We start from the raw sequence: 16,646 nt of genomic DNA, 5'->3' as shown, positions 1-16,646 counted from the left end.
ACTTTTTCATCACTATTTGCTAAGATGAAGAAGTTGACACGTGTCTAGTGAAGTGAATGAAGAATGTGACATTTAGACTGAGAACACTGTTCAGCTAAAAATAATTTTCTAATTACTCCTAATCTCCAGAAGTAATCTGCAAGAAAACCAATGCTGTGTACATTTTAGAAATACAAAGTAAAGGTAAATTTTCTTCTTACTTTTTTAAACAAAAAAATCTAATTATGGTTTGTGTCTTGAATGATGAAAAACTGCATTTTCATTCTTTGAAACATTGATAGACTGCTAGTTCAAGAAAAAACTGGACATATGATTACACCCCGCCCCCTAAAGATACCCCACCTTGGTGGTAAATTGTTAAATTAACACCTAATAACTATATTCTAAATTCACTATGAAAAGCAGCCACATGAAAGCCAAGTTCTGGGTGCCTCTAGATGATATATTTCTGAATGGGCATGCACTCATTTTAATGTACTTTGCACAGTCACATGGCAACTGCGGGGAACTACTTCTTTTACTAAGGTCCCACATATTCCATGAAAATTACTTGATTTTAAAAAAAGAGGAAACATGGACTTTCATGATGTTTGTGTATTGTGATTTTCAATGTCAGAGACTCTACCTTGAAATTTTGACCGATACCACTTCTTGTATTGGCAGCCATGTTACTGCATTACATTATAATATCCAGGTGGTGGGAGAGGGGGGAAAATTAATGAGCAGGACTACTGGAACGCACACATAGATGTTCTATTAATACAATATATTATTGGTAGAGACGGCAGGCATCTGGTGAAATGTTTTAACACTCCAGTGTCTATGATGAGATGTCTATATGGGAACAGTGATGTTGGAAGGTCACAGCTGGCTGCTTCTAGGAGATGAGACACTATAAATAAAGACCTCCCTAAATACAAAAGTAAAAATAAATGAGCTTTGCAGATGTGAGCTGGTTCAAATATCCATAAAGTCTCTCCCTCTTGCAGATCTCACTTGCTTGGTTTCTTTTTACTGGAAACAATTTCTCAAGCTTTCTAGAAACTGTTAGCTACCATCAGATACAGATGCAGAAATTTAATACGTTTAATTAAAAAAATATTTTTATTAAAAGAGCCTGGACTGCAAAATGTGGTTAATTTTTTTTAAAAAGCAAATGGAAAATTAATTATGACTGATGTTTATTGATTATCTAGTTGCCAAATTTGACTGTTACTAATTACATGCATATTATATGATTGTATGACTGAATATGTTATACGATTGCATGACTGAGTAAGTTTTTACATCACTCAATATGTTAGCATACTTCAACAGCTTTACTAGGTCATCTAACAGCAAGATGCTATTCCAACACTAGCTGCAAGCATTTAACCATGAAAAGATTTATCAATCAGCTTTAAGCCTAGAACATATGCAACTTCCAATGAAGCATAAATTAGATTGATGCATTATTTGAAGAAAATAACCCAGATAAACAGCCAATCACAACATAAATAATTGTCTCAAACAACCTATGAATTAATTCAAATTGGGACATTTATATTATTAAAATAAATGTAGTTTTTCATATTAATTCTTTCCACTTGCTGACTTAGCTCAAATGGTATAAAGCAGACTCTCAGCATTTGTGAGAGATTTGTTCCTAGAATCACCATAAAAGGCAAAATCCATGAATATTGGTAGGCAAGGGGAAGTCTCCTGCCAGTAGGAGTGGACTAGGATGCCAAATTGTCCCTGGAGAAACCCAGTCTGCTGTCCTCATTGCACTCCCCCTTACAAAGGATGCCTGGCCTGGGCGAGTCTCACAGTGGTGGTCACCTTGCCAGTCCACAAAGCAATGCTGCAGCAGGCGGCTGGCATATGAGTCATCTGGCTGGCAGGTGAGACGGCTGCTGCAAAACTCATCAGATGTGCACACTTCCTCCATGGGTAGGCAGAGTGCTGATAAAGTGTGATCATGCAGAAGCAGGAGTCGAGGCCTGCATGCTTTTGCTCTAACTTTTTCTCCCAATGCATTGGAGGGGTCATGTGCTCAGGGTTAGCTGCATTACCAGGTTGGGTTGTGGACTGCAAATAGTAAAACTGCAAGTTGTAAATCTACAAATGGTGAGAGTCTACTGTAGTTCAAAACAGGAAGCAGTCAAGGGGGACTCTGAATTTGCTGGAGCGATACTGGGGTTCTTGCGTGTACAATGTCTTGCATGACCACAAATCCACTTGCCATGCTTGTCATATGGTTATTTAAGGTATTTATATCCCACCTTACTTTGTTAGACTCAAACAGCTAATAATACAAAACAAGTCTCAAGGACAAAAACCCCCACCCAACATAACACCCCATTAACAAGACAAAAACAGTGCACAGATTAAAAACGGGGCAAGATCTGCCAAAACATTTTACCCTCTACCAAACACCCTCTGAAATAAAAGTTGTTATCTATTATTTCTTTTGCTTCATTTATACCCTGCCTTTCTCCCTATGGGAACCCAAAACAGCTTACATCATTATCCTCTCCTGTATTTTATCCTCACAACAACCTTGTGACTGGCTCAAGCTCACGCAGCAAACTTCCATAGCAGAAAGAGGATTCGAACTTGGGTCTCCCAGATCCTAGTCTATAATTTTAACCACTACACCACACTGGCTCTCTGTCTTTACAAATCTTCCTAAATGCAGAGAATAAAGGTACTCTCCACATCCATTCTTTAGAGTCATTCCAGGCGACTGGAGCTACCACAGAAAAAGCTCGTGACCAACCTGTTTCAAATGGATGATCCTAGAGATGCACCTCAAAGGGAAGGCAGTCTGACGAATGTAGTGGCTATGTGGGAGTATACAAGGAGATGCAGTTCAATCAGTATGAGGGCCTTAAAAAGTGAAGGGCTTTTAAGCCAGCATTTGATTTGGGCCCAGAATCAGGTTACCAATGTCGTTGACAGAGCACTGGAGATACATGATGTGAGTGCCTGATTTTGGCACTGTGTACTATCTGAAGCTTCCAAGTAGTAACATGGATTAGTATGGCTAGTCTGGACAAGTTCATGAGCTAGAGGAACCTGAAATAAGGTGCTCCAAGGAACAGTGGTGGTTTCCTTAAGGGTTTGTGTAGTTTCCCAATACAGTGCAGCTGTATCAAGAAGACTTCCATTGGTTTCCTTGCGCCAGTCCCCCAGCCTTGGCCATCTGCCATCATAAGAACCACCGGAGCTTTTTCAAATATGTTTCTTTTTTAAATTGTCAACTGAACATTGAATAGGAATATCACCAAATATCATTACAGCAGTATACCATTATAAAAATGTGTAACCAGACTATCTGAATTTCCAACCTTTAATTTTAAAAAAGGGTAAGTCTCTAGTCTCTTTTGTTGCAGACACGCCATTCCCCTTACATCTCCACAACAGGAGGGGCGAGAGACTTAAAAAAAATTAAAGCCAGGGAGATAGATAAATAAAAGCCCTTGTTAAATGGCTACCATGTGGGTGGGATAATCCAAAATTTCGCACCCACACAGCAGCCATCCAGGCTTTACTTCAATCTTTCCCAAAACTATGCAGCAAAACAAAAAGATCACAAAAGTGTGGGGGAAACCTGAGGATATGTATGAATGAACCTAAATGTTGTGGGGAAGCAGGAAAAAAACCTGCTTCTGAGCAGCAATGAACCTGGAACAGTTAACCCATGTAGAAATGTCCAGTGCCTACCTGTTTATCCATCAACAAGACCAGGTCCAAGAGCACCCCCAAGCTCTAACTTGATTTACTAAGGAGAGAATAACCCTATCTCACTTTGGGAGATGAACAGCAGCCAATCTCTCTGCCTTCCTCATGATGAAGAGTCCCCTCTGATAAGCATGACTCAGTTGTGCAGCCTCTGCCTAGTCCTCCCTTCTGTATCTAGCAGCTGTTAATTTGGAGCATGCAAACATTCTCTGTCTTTCAGCATAAATCACTCTTCAATGTGGAACCTCCCCTAACCGGCACATCCCAGCTGTGGAGGATGAGAGTGGGTGCACCATGCAGTTCTATGCTGATTGCCAAGAGATGCTAGAAAGAGAAGACGGATCTGCTAAAGCTACTGGGAAAGCAAGGGATAGGAAAGAGAGGAAAAGATGTGGCCACTACAGAGCTAGGTGGACAGAGAGAAGAGGAAGCAGGAGTGAGGGGGGGCACTCTACCCACTACCATATATAGGATTATTTGGCACTCCACTCAGGTTCAATATTACATAGGTTATCCCATTTCTTCACGTTAGCACCAAAGAAGGAAATGGTGGATTGTCTCTGCACTGGCTTCACAGGTACTCATAAACAGCTTTCCAAGACACACTCGTCAGTAAACACATAAATCTCCCTTATCAGACTATTGGTCTATCAAAATCAGTACTGTGGTTGTTGTGGATTTTCCGGGCTGTATAGCCGTGGTCTTGGCATTGTAGTTCCTGACGTTTCGCCAGCAGCTGTGGCTGGTATCTTCAGAGGTGTCGCACCAAAAGACAGAGATCTCTCAGTGTCACTGTGACACTGAGAGATCTCTGTCTTTTGGTGCTACACCTCTGAAGATGCCAGCCACAGCTGCTGGCGAAACATCGGGAACTACAATGCCAAGACCACGGCAATACAGCCCGGAAAACCCACAACAACCATCGTTATCCGGCCGTGAAAGCCTTCGACAATACATAGAGATACTCTGGTCTAAGCCTTCTGCTTAGGATTGCTATGTAAGAGTAGTAAATTCAGTATATTACAACAGCACACAACATCACAATGACTACAAAATAATTCAACTTAATTCAAGAAAGCATATTTATTTAATTTGTATTTCACTTCTCCCTGTGTAAAGGTCAGAGCAGTATCTGAGGTTCCACGTGGTCCCTCATCCTAGTCCCAACCCATCCACACACAGATGAAGCCATCTGATATACTTCCAGAGACCTGATGCCCAGACCACATTCTTCTAGAGTCCTGATGAAGAGCTAACAGCCAGGGGGATCCCCCCTCCGATTTATTTCCTGTTAACCATTATTATTTTAACTGCTGCCAATTTCTATTCTTATTGATTCTATGATACTAGTTTTACAAATGCTTTAGTGGATTACTTTTGTAAGTCGCCTTGAGCAGGTTCTCGGGAGAGGCAGGATATATGCTTTCTAAATAAATAAATAAATAAATGAGTATTCAGCAAGTACAAGTGGGAGACCTGCAAGGACTTACAGGGGAAGGGGGGGGTCTCATTTTCCTCTTCCCCAACCATGTCCTCTAACCCTTCCCTGCCCCAGAGCCTCTCTCCTTTTCCTGCTGCCTTGTCTCCTTCCCAACACCTTTGTCTGCCCCCCCGTCTGCACCTTTCCCCCTTCCACCCCAGGTCGCCTCTCTGCTTTAACCCAGTTGCATGGTGCTGGTTGAGTCAGGTCCAGTTGCATAGTGGGGACCCTGTAGGACTTCTGTGAGGTACTTCATTTTTCCCTGTATCTCTTTCCCCACACGATTTCCTTTTTCCCTCGCCCTGACAGCTTCCATATGCCCACCTTTCCCTATGTCCTTGTCTCCTTCAAATCCACTGAACAACCTACCTTTTATCTACCCTCCTTTCATCTATCTTTATTAATTTGCTTCATTTATATACATTATATACATATACATTTATATACATTGTTCACAATGGCGACCCAGAGCAGCTTACATCATTTCACTTGTCTCCATATTATCCCCACCTTGAGAGGAAGGTTGGGCTGAATGTGTGTGCCTGGAACAATGTTATCCAGTGAGCTTCCACAGCAGAGTGGTGATTTGAACTTGGGTCTCCCAGATCCTACTATGAAACCATAACTACTACACTACACTGGCTTTTGTTGGGGAGGGAGCTTCTGCTGAACACTGGCTGGCAAGCAGCCAGACCTGGTACTCTGCCACTTACTTGTTGCCAGAGGACCTGGCCCCCACGAGTCCTCCTTCAAAGGTCAAAGCAGCCCCTCCCCCAGTCTTTTCCTGATGGAAACCAAGCCTGGAATACAGACGTTACTTGGTTGCCTAGCAACAGAGACTGAGGGCATCTGATTAAAGCTACAGAAGCTCCTTTAATCATTTTGGGATTTTTTGTTAAACCTCCAATGTATTTTTTTTTAGATTTCATTTTTTTCCTGCAAACTTGAGGTATTTTTCAGGTGTGTATGATGATCTGTCTTATAACAACAACAACATTTGATTTATATACCATCCTTCAGGACAACTTAACACCCACTCAGAGTGGTTTACAAAGTATGTTATTATTATCTCCACAACAATAACCCTGTGAGGTAGGTGGGGATGAGAGAGCTCCAAGAAGCTGTGATTGACCCAAGGTCATCCAGCTGGCTACAAGTGGAGGAGTGGGGAATCAAACCTGGTTCTCCAGATTAGAGTCCCGCTGCTCTTAACCACTACGCTAAACTGGCTCTCTTGTTCATTCATGGCTCCAGTCTCTGGATTTAAGTATTCTCAGGTCAGGGCCACTTCACTAATAATATATAAGATTTACAGGAAACTCAAAACCCGTAACAAAGTTATTTAGTGGACAGAACAGTGACTAATAGAATACGAACTTTTCTATATATCTTTCTATTGATATTTCCAAATAAAATGGCTTTAAGTAGTTTGTTATTCCATATGAAATCTGTACAATATTCAGTAAATGGTCAGTCCCTATTTCTCAATATTCAACTGTTACACAAATGTCTAAACTAACTATTGTTGGCTGCTACAGATATTTCTTAGATAAACATACAGTTCTTTGTGCATGTTAGAGCCAACCTAATGTATTTTTAAACAGACTTCTACTGTTGTCAAAATAATTCATGCCATTATGGAAAAGGACTTGGGAAGCACAGCCATAAATTGTCATAATTTGCTAAAGCAAATGCCTAGGATTAACACACAAAACACAACCTATAGTACAGGCAGGAAACAAAAAGCAACTTGAGATAATATTATCCAATTATATTATTGTGGCTTGCACAGTTTTTTGCATGCAATGTCAACTATCCTGAAAAGATGCATTAAAGAAGATTTCAATGAAGTGAATTCCAAACATTCTATATAAAGCAACTCAGGCATAAAAGTAATTTGAAACAGAATAGCAATCCATTAACACATTTCGGAGTACATTATATAACAATGCAAGCTATATATTTAAGGCTCTAGTAAAAGAACAAACCAAATCAAAGTAACTGTAGGAAAAACAAAAACTCTGAAGTCATAGAAAATGTGTTCTTTTTTCTACCTTAGCTGTGAAATTGCAGGTATCTGCATGTAACCTGCATGTCCTGGAACCTGAAAAAGAACCTGTTGATTATTGGGTAAGCATTAAGAAACTTACTTTTCTTTAAGGAAATCCACTACCCTTTCGAAGTCTGCCACACAGTATTCCCTCTTCATGTCCATGAGTATACTATCAGAAGCAGTTTGAACAGGCACATGGAGAAAAGCATACACTCGTGGATGGTTGAGAATTTTTGCCATTTCCTAGAAAATAAAAGCCAACTTTTGAAATTGCCTCAATAATGCTTCCATGAATCACTATGCAAAAAAACCCCCATAAATGTCTCTAAACACTTTAACTACTGTTAAAGCGCACCTCAATAGACCAGATTTTGTTTTTCCTATTAGATAAAGTAAAAACATTTTTAAAAACTTAGCAGCAACAGAACACTTAATTGTTTTGGGATAAGATGTGGGAACACAGGGATTAGCTAAGACTTTGGAGAGTGGAAAGGGGGTGTGCGCTTCGGGTTCCTGGTTCGGGAAAAACCCCAAACCGAGCCCGATTCATAAAGATTCGATATTTCTGAATCAGGGCCAGTATAATGCCCCCAATTTGGAAATACTGAATCAAAGCTTCCTGAAGCGATTTGGATTGTGTTGGGGGCCTTTTTAAAGGGCTCCCTCCCACCACCACCCCACGTACCAGTGACATCCTGGTGGCGGTGGAAGCAGCAGTGCCGCCAACGGCCTTCCCTGCCACCCTGCTGGCTGCTGCGACAGCTGAAGCGGCAGTGCGGGCAGTGGAGGCGCCAGCTGTGGCCTTCCAAGCCGCCCTGCTGGCTGCCATGGCGGCCGAAGCAGCAGTGTGGGCAGTGGAGGCACCAGCTGTGGCCTTCCACGCCGCCCTGCTGGCTGCGGCGGCGGCCGAAGCAGCAGCGTGGGTGGCGCCGGCTGCAGATTTTAGGAAAGGTAAGTGGGGTTGGGGGAAGGGGGGCTCAGGGTGGAACCTATTTCCGATAACCCAAACCTGAAGGGTTATTCTGCATCTTTTTCCCGCTTCGGGTAAACCTGAAGCAGGAAAACCAAATATTTCCCCGGTGCACACCCCTAAAGGAGATGGTTCAAAATAATGAAGGATAGTTGGCCCCTGATACAAGTATACATGGAAGACAGGGCTATTTTTATACACGCTGATGGCTCACAGTGGAATATGTGAAATGCCTTTAACTGAAAAGTGGAAGCAAAGTGAAGTGAATGAAAGTTCCATGTGTGGTAATTTATTCATACATGCAACTCAACAGCTGACGAGGCAATCATTTAATAAGCATACGTATATATGAATTAGCCTTGCTATTACAATTCCTCCAATTCTGTTGCATGTACAGCTTGATAAATGCTACTATTTATATAAATGAATTGTTTATTATGGTCATACATCAGCAAAATAAAACATGCAATAGCGAAAACATTTACATATGTTTCAATTTGCACGACCCTTTGCATAACCCTAATCCTTCTAAACTGACTAGATTTGCCCCACTTAAAAAAATTAAACTTTGGGGGTGGGGGGAAATCAATAAACCGGCAAGACTCATAAACCACAGTTCTGACGACAGGTCCCTAAGGACAGTTCATTAGTATATAATGAGCCTAGGTCTGTCACACAGAAAAGTAACAGGTGGGAGCTGAGAGAGGACGAAAAATGTGTGGCAGTGGACACGATCTTTCCCCATGATGCCCCCACAAAACTGTAAAAGTGAGGCCACCCAGAAATAGGCAAAAAAGCTTCCAGAAACAGTAAAGAAGAAGCACTCAGGCCCCAGTTTGAAGGGAGGCCTCAAGTTTACATTCAGCCCACAGGTCTCCCACAGAAAGTCAATTTGGAGGACACCGATAGTTAGGGTTACCAACTTCCAGATTTGGCCTGGAGATCTCCCAGAATTACAACAGTTTTCCAGGTAACATTGCCAGGCCTTCTTACCCTCCCAGCGGGGGAGGGGAGGACCTGGCACTTACCTTAACCATCTTTACACGTGCACACTCCTGGCAGGACGCAATGATGTCACTTATGGAAGTGATGTCATTGCACCTGGTGGCAGGCATGCTCCTGCCCTTCATAGGAGCCAATTTAGGCCCCTGTGAATTGTGGGAGCATGCCTGCTGCTGGGCGCTATGACATCACTTAAGGAAGTGATATCGTCACAGCTGATGGGAGTGTGCTGCATGCTTGCCCAGGAGGTTTTTTGCCTCCTGGTCCATTCTCTGAGCTTCTTCCCCCTGCTGGCCAAGTGAGTGGTGGTGGGGGCAGAGGTTGGGAGATGGGGATCCCCTGTCCCCACGATGTTTCCTGGCAACCCCATCTCCAGGCAACAGAGATCAGTTCCCCTGGAGAAAATGCCTGCTTTGGAGTGTAGAGTCTATTGCATTATATCATCCCCTCCCCAATCCTTTCCTCCCCAGGCTCCATCCCCAAATCTCCAGGCATTTCCTAACTTAAGAATTGGCAACCTTATGTAAAGAATACATAAGGCACAGACAACAGGGCAAGTAGCTGTCATGCAGGCAAAAGGATAAAAGGTAGCTCTATAGAAGATAAATCACAGATAACCAGAAGACAGGTAGCCATATCCTTTCAATGGCTGTAGCACCTTTGCTGGTAGGCAATCTACCTGTTCCAGAAAACCTGGCAAAATGCAAGGATGAAATATCTTAAATTGTTTGTGTCAGGTTCCCTAGTTCCAAGGTTCAAGTTCATGCAAACTTCCAACCCTCTTGCCAACACTCTTCTATGGTTTTGTTTTTAATTTAACCCAAGGTTATTATAATAGAAAAGAAATATCATGCAATAGAAAGTTTCCCTTTTTCCTCTTCCTCTTTTGCATATAATCACATTTGCAGTAACAGCAGCAAAGTTAACATACAAAACCAAAAACAAAGATCAACTACAGGAAATCTAAACAGATTCATTAAGCTCCCTATTTATTTGATTCCTCTCATTCTAATTTTTTAAAATTGTAAATAAAACATAAAATTGTAAATAAAACATAAAATATAAAATTGTAAATAAAGTATAAAACTGTAAATAAAACTAAAAAAAACCCCTTCTCTACAAATACTAATGAAGCAAGTTGTGTTGCTGCAGATTATTTAGATGCTGTTGCAAAGCAGAAAATGCGTCAGGTAATCTATCAAGGCACACAAAGGATTTTATGCATTCAAGTCAAATGACAGTTCTGTAAGAGCAGAGGTGGCGGCTGGTGAAACTTTAATTACCCATCAGAATATAAATAACTGGTACAGTGATATCTCATTTGGTTATTAATGAATGAACAAATATTAAAAGAAAACTTGGAGATATTTAATGATGCAAAAGTATACATTTGATCTGTACATTCTGCCCTGGTGTCTTGAACCAACAGAAGTCCTCAAGATATGCATTTTATTTTAACAAAATAATAATTTGTGTGTGTGTAAAACTGTGTTTTTCTAGTGCTGCTTAGATTGGCCACCAGAAATATACAAACACTCAGTTAATGCTGATCTCCCTGCTGCTAATCCACAAACAAAATGAGCCTCGGCTCCAAAGATTCACCACAGGCAGATGGCATTACAAATGATTGACAGAGGCTTGACACACTGAGCACAAGATTTAAGAATGGAAAAGTCTGTATTTAAATCTCTCTTAACAATCAAACAAGAGGAATTAGACAGAATAGTGTTTCTGGGTTTCAATTGTTGGAAGCCACTTTGGGAATCAATTTCGGCTGGACTATGAAGACAATAAAAATTCTAGCGTTTAAAAAAATCTTCAGTTTTAAGAATTCACTCATACTCCAAAAACAGAGACATTATAAGGTAAGTCCCTTGTGGGTGATTCAGTAAATCTGGTCCAAAATATATGGCAATTGCAATCAAATCCAAGATTCTCAGATAGACTAGTATTGGTGTTCATGGCATTACAAATGATTAAGAGTCAATCATTCTCTATGGGGGGATCTTTTGGGAAGGGCTAGAAGGGCTGTTTTTGGTGCAAATGACATCCAAATTGCAGCAGAGTAAGGGTTAACAGTCCTGTAAAGACCCTCTGAAGTTGCAAGTAGATTGGGTCAAGGGGTTCAGTTCAACAAGCCCCCGAACAAGGCCCCCCCAGTCACTCTCCTATGAGGGGGAGGGAATCCAGTGCTTTCTCCAGGGCAAAGAAACCAATGCCAAACATATAAAGAGCACCACTTACCCAAATCCTCACAAAAAGAACTAATAAAGCCCCCCAAACCAGAGAATCCAAGCAGAACCAACCTGATAGCATAAACCATGAGAGAATAGTCTTGACAAGACAGACAATTGACCTCTCCCTAACACAGTGCCATTCGCTTGTGAGAGTTGCCTCCTTCTGTCCCCCTCCCTCCTGCTGCACGGGAAACTTCCACCTGAAGGGCTAAAAGCTGCAGCAAACAGCTGCAGCTTCTTGAGCGGGTGTCTTCTGCTGCCTCTAGCAGTCTCTTGAAAGATTTCCCCACAGGGAATAACAGACCCAGTTCATTTCAGAATCCCAGCAAAAACCCAGACCCCAATATCAAACCAGTATTTAAGGACCTCAGTATCTGGAATACCTATTTTATGGCCTTCCTGAAACATGAATCCCCCAAATACCAATTTTTATAGTGCACATTCCTAGTCTCACATACAGTGTTTGATGATACCTTAAATTTCGTGCATCTAGAATGGGCACTGATATTTCAGCTCCAACCTTCTTCCTCTGCATAGCAGCTCCATGCTACATATATGTTTAAGAATGTGGTTACATGTAGAAATTGTTGCAGAGCGTCCTTTGGAAGGAATGGATGCAACAAGTGATACCAAACTGAAAATAAACACTACTGGGCTGGATCCTCAGGAGATGTCTCATTAGTACAGGCACTTTCCTCTAGTGGAAGAGGCCTTCTCCACTCATGCATCATGCTTCTGCTTCTACTATAGCTCTGTACGCTCCAATCCATTGTTCTTTACTGATTCCATTACGTGGCTGTGAAAGACTGTAAGGGAGCAGCAACTTTGGCCAGATGATGTGAAATAATAAAGAAGGCACCATGGAAAGCTGGACCAGGCAAGGATCCAAGAAACTGAGCAGAACAGGACAAATAGCCTAAGTAAGTTTCTGGGTGAAAGAAGGGACCAGGTAGAGTGACAAGAGATCACAGCAAGCATTACTCATATAACACCCACTGTACAACTGCTTCTTAATTTTTCTTCTCTATGGCCTGCTTTTCTCCTTCAACGTTTTTCTTCTTATTTTTTTAAATTCAACGTGCCCTTCTTCTTGGTCCCTATAAGAGATGCAGTTAATGGTATAAGGCTAAGATTTGGGGGTTATAGAAAGGAGAGGCTACTAAAGTTAGAGTAGGATGAGCAGGGATGCCAGGACAACAGTTTGGGGCTCTCTGCTATGGTATTCAGAGCTTACTAGGTTACACTCTGGGTGACAGGATGGTGCTGGCAGTCAGGACTCTGGAATTCAGTGACAGCTTAATGGGCAGTATTGGTTTAGTGAACTGTAGAAGTTGACTGGAATGATGAGGCGCACCAGGACAAAAGGGTAAAATGGCATGGTTCTGGGTGAAATAAGTAACATAGAAACCCTTATCATGCTACCTAACTCCCATAGCTGTATGGCAATGCAATGGAGCTGCATCTTTGGGACTCTGCGTAAGGAAAGGGGTGAAAGGAAGAGAGTAGAGAAAATGAAGAAAACACCTGAAAAAGCAAGCTGAATTGGAGAAATGTATGGAAGGGAGGGATTGGCCAGCGAGGAAAAGGCAGAATAATTACACAAATGGCATGACAAGTTGTAGGATTATTGTTTCTGGGCTTTAAAAAAAAACCTTATTGGGATCAGAAACAGGAAACCAAGGGGAGCACTGCTAAGATTACATCTGGGAAGGGGAGAGGCTGGCCTAACAGAATCAGGTGTTCAGCCATGGATATAAAATTAATTGTGCCTTATTCGCTATTCTACTTTTATAGTTTTTGACTATTTGGTTTTTACTGCCTTCTGGATTTTTTTTTTAACTTTTGAACATTGATTTCAGTGACTTCTGAGTTTTTCAAGAGTACACACGGAAGCAATCTTTACGTGGTTACATTGCCATTATTGTGCTACAGGATAATCTTTGGGATGGAGCTAATGGTAGAGACAGTGCTTTGAGTCTTACAAGTTAGACCAAGTAACTGTGAGATGTCTTCCAAAGGGTTTTATGAAAACAGAAGTATATTACCAGTATTTAACTTTTATTTAATGTGAGATTTTTGTGGGAACCCTGAGCAGAACACAAAGAACTACACAGGCCCAGCCCAGAAGCTTCATGTAAAAATAAAATTCAGTACAAAGTCTCCTGGTACTGTGTCACTGTGCCACTTCAGCCTGTAGATGGTGGGGGTGGGGACCATAAATTTGAATGCTCCTGTCTGGGGAAAAAACTCCCTGCATATAAGAAAATAAGGAGCTCCGTGGCACAGAGTGGTATGCTGCAGTACTGCAGCCCAAGCTCTGCTCACGACCTGAGTTCGATCCTGGCAGAAGCCGGGTTCAGGTAGCTGCCTCAAGGTTGACTCAGCCTTCCATCATTCTGAGGTTGGTAAAATGAGTACCCAGTTTCCTGGGGGTAAAGTGTAGATAAAAGGGGAAGGCAATGGCAAACCACCCCATAACAAAAGTCTGCCAAGAAAACATCGTGATGCAACATCCCCCCATAAGTCAGTAATGACTCGGTGCTTGCACCTTTACCTTTCTTTTTTATGTAAGAAAATAAGCATGTCAGAAGGGAAGCTAGGCTAAAGCACTTTCATACTGGTTTACCATGTGAGGTTTTTTGAGGAGGAAGAGCTCAAACATGAGATCCTCCACCTGTGGCCTAAAAGCATTTTGTACAGAAAGCCTACATTATTTGATGTTTATGAAATTGTAGACGTAGCTCTTCATTTGATATTCAGGACAAAATCAAGAGGATAATGTAAGAGCTGAACACAAAAATTAGGAAACTGGTATTTGATAGTACAGAAAGAATAAAGTTGTAATGAAGCTTGAAGTCAGCTGAAAGTAACTTTCAAAGACAGTCAATTTGTGTTAATATGAGAATATTTATGACTTGCTAAACACATGTCTTTAGATCAACTTGACTGTGTGGAATATTAAAAACATTTACGGCACTAGAAACAGATAAAAGGAGAGAAAGGAGATTAGCTGTTGTACTGCAAAACATTTTAAGGTGCTGTGTTAGGGCATGTTAAGGGGAAACCATCTGCAGAGTATCAGCTTAAATGAGGCTACGGAACAAAAACGCTGAGTTGACATGAAGAATCAAAGAGAAAGAGCAAAGAAATTCTATTGTAACTCGCAGCACTCTTGGCATTCTGCTGCATGTATTCAAAGGGGGGGGGACTTCCACCACACAGGCCCCTTCTCAACGGCTAGTGTATCACTGAAACATTCTGAATTAATAATGAAGATAAAACCCACAGATGGCATATGGAGGAGTTTGAACTAGACTCATTTTGACAGGTGACATGGAAGACTATGCATCTCATCATGTGAAATTAAGCATTTAAAAAGGCACCGGCAGGTGTGAACAGCCTTTTAAAAATACAGACTTAAGCATGCACTATCACACTCAACTTGTAATGTGCCATACAGGCAGAAAAATTGTGAAAATATTTAATAGGTTAGCATCAATGATGTACAAAGCAGGAATGAAACAGGCAGGCTGCTGTAATTCTGCTATTTTAACTTTGTGATCAATTGGGCCCTTAAAAACCTTTCATGTGTAAATACAAATTTAGTCATTCGTGTTTCTTATAATTTCAGAAAATTTGGAAATATCTGGGATCTTAAATCACAACTACATAGTGTGTTAGTATAATTTTCTGCAGCATGTTATTCCTCAGAGTTTTAAATTTGTATTATTATAAGCAGACTTTAGCATCAACAGATGGAACAGCAAGACTTTATCCCAGAAATCTTCTAGTTAAGTACAGAGAATAGCCATTGTCCAAATTCTGGTGTTCTGATAAGATCAGGTGTTCTGATAAGATCAGAGAGCCAGTTTGGTGTAGTGGTTAAGAGCACGGGACTCTAATCTGGAGAGCCGGGTTTGATTCCCCACTCCTCCACGAAGCCAGCTGGGTGACCTTGGGCAAGTCACAGTTCTCTGGAGCTCTCTCAGCCCCACCCACCTCACAGGGTGATTGTTGTGGGGTAATAATAACACTTTGTAAACCGCTCTGAGTGGGCATTAAGTTGTCCTGAAGGGCAGTATATAAATCGAATGTTGTTATTATTATCATCATTAATTCTGATCCCAGAAAATATGGCTTCCTTGAGTGAACAGGCTGCTCAGCAGCCCTGTAGCAAGCAAATTTTACATCACATATTCTTACAAAACACTGTATGAACTTGGAGGCTGCCACAGCTCAATGGTAGATCACATGCTTTGCATGCAAAAGGTCTCCCGTTCAATTTCTAGTATCTCTTATTCAAAAATGTCAGGTAGCATATATTGGGAAAGTACAGTTGCCAGGTCCTCCCGATTGATGGGAGAGTGGGTAAGGTGCTGCTGGTTACCCCTCTGCACAGTGTGCACATGCTCTGTGGCACCACACAATGATGTCACTTCTGGAGTGACCCAGAAGTAATGGAATCATGTCAGGCCCATTGTTCCGAACTGAGTTTTAGAGAATCGGCCCTGGTGTCATGGGTCACTTTCAGATCATGCCAGAAATGCTATAATTGGCTGGGTGTGTGGGTGCATTCGCATCTATTTCTCCAGCCTACTTCTGGGCTTACTTCTTCCCACTAATCAGTTGGTGATAGGTGGGAAGAGACACGATTTGTTGGGAGTTTGCCCACCATCAGTGGGCACCAACAACCCTATAGGAAAGACCTTTTCTCTGCCCAAGACCCTTGAGGGCCATTTCCAATTGCAGCAGACAAAGTACTGAGCTACACAGACTTGATAGAAGGATCTTTGTCATGTGCTTGAAATAGGGATGTGCACTTCGGGTTCAGGATCCGAGTTTTTAACCCAAATCGAGCCCGATTTGGGATGTTTTGGCGTATCCCGAATCAGCCTCAGCATTGCTGAAGTGATTCGGGAATGCCAAAACAAAGCTTACTGAAGCATTTTGGAATGCTTTAAACTTCGGGTAGCATGGAAGCAGTTTTTCCCCTTACCGTTTCTAAAGAGGAAAGTGCTTCTGTGGCTAGTGGGGCTTTCTAGGTGGCTGGGGTGACATTTTGCAAGCAAAATGCACCAAATTTTCAGGGGACCCTCTGCTATCCCTCCTCTCACAACCACCCAAGTTTCAGGGAGATTGTACTTCAAGGGGCCATGTTATGGCCCCCAAAACAAGGTG

The 16,646-nt window shown here is 41.8% G+C and overlaps 1 protein-coding gene across 2 annotated transcripts in view; it reads right to left on the bottom strand.

Annotated features, from left to right (window-relative positions):
- The window catches only part of CDKAL1 (CDK5 regulatory subunit associated protein 1 like 1), a 480,236-nt gene that overhangs the window by 151,628 nt on the left and 311,962 nt on the right, over nucleotides 1–16,646 (bottom strand). For both annotated transcript variants that reach the window (XM_054985473.1, XM_054985474.1), the window contains one exon: nucleotides 7,357–7,502. In XM_054985473.1, the coding sequence (XP_054841448.1) occupies nucleotides 7,357–7,502 (146 nt within the window). The remainder of the gene's footprint in view (nucleotides 1–7,356; nucleotides 7,503–16,646) is intronic.

The sequence above is a fragment of the Eublepharis macularius genome, chromosome 7 (assembly GCF_028583425.1).
Source record: "Eublepharis macularius isolate TG4126 chromosome 7, MPM_Emac_v1.0, whole genome shotgun sequence".
NCBI classification, from domain to species: Eukaryota; Metazoa; Chordata; class Lepidosauria; order Squamata; family Eublepharidae; genus Eublepharis; species Eublepharis macularius.
This window is presented reverse-complemented; position numbering and strand designations above follow the sequence as displayed.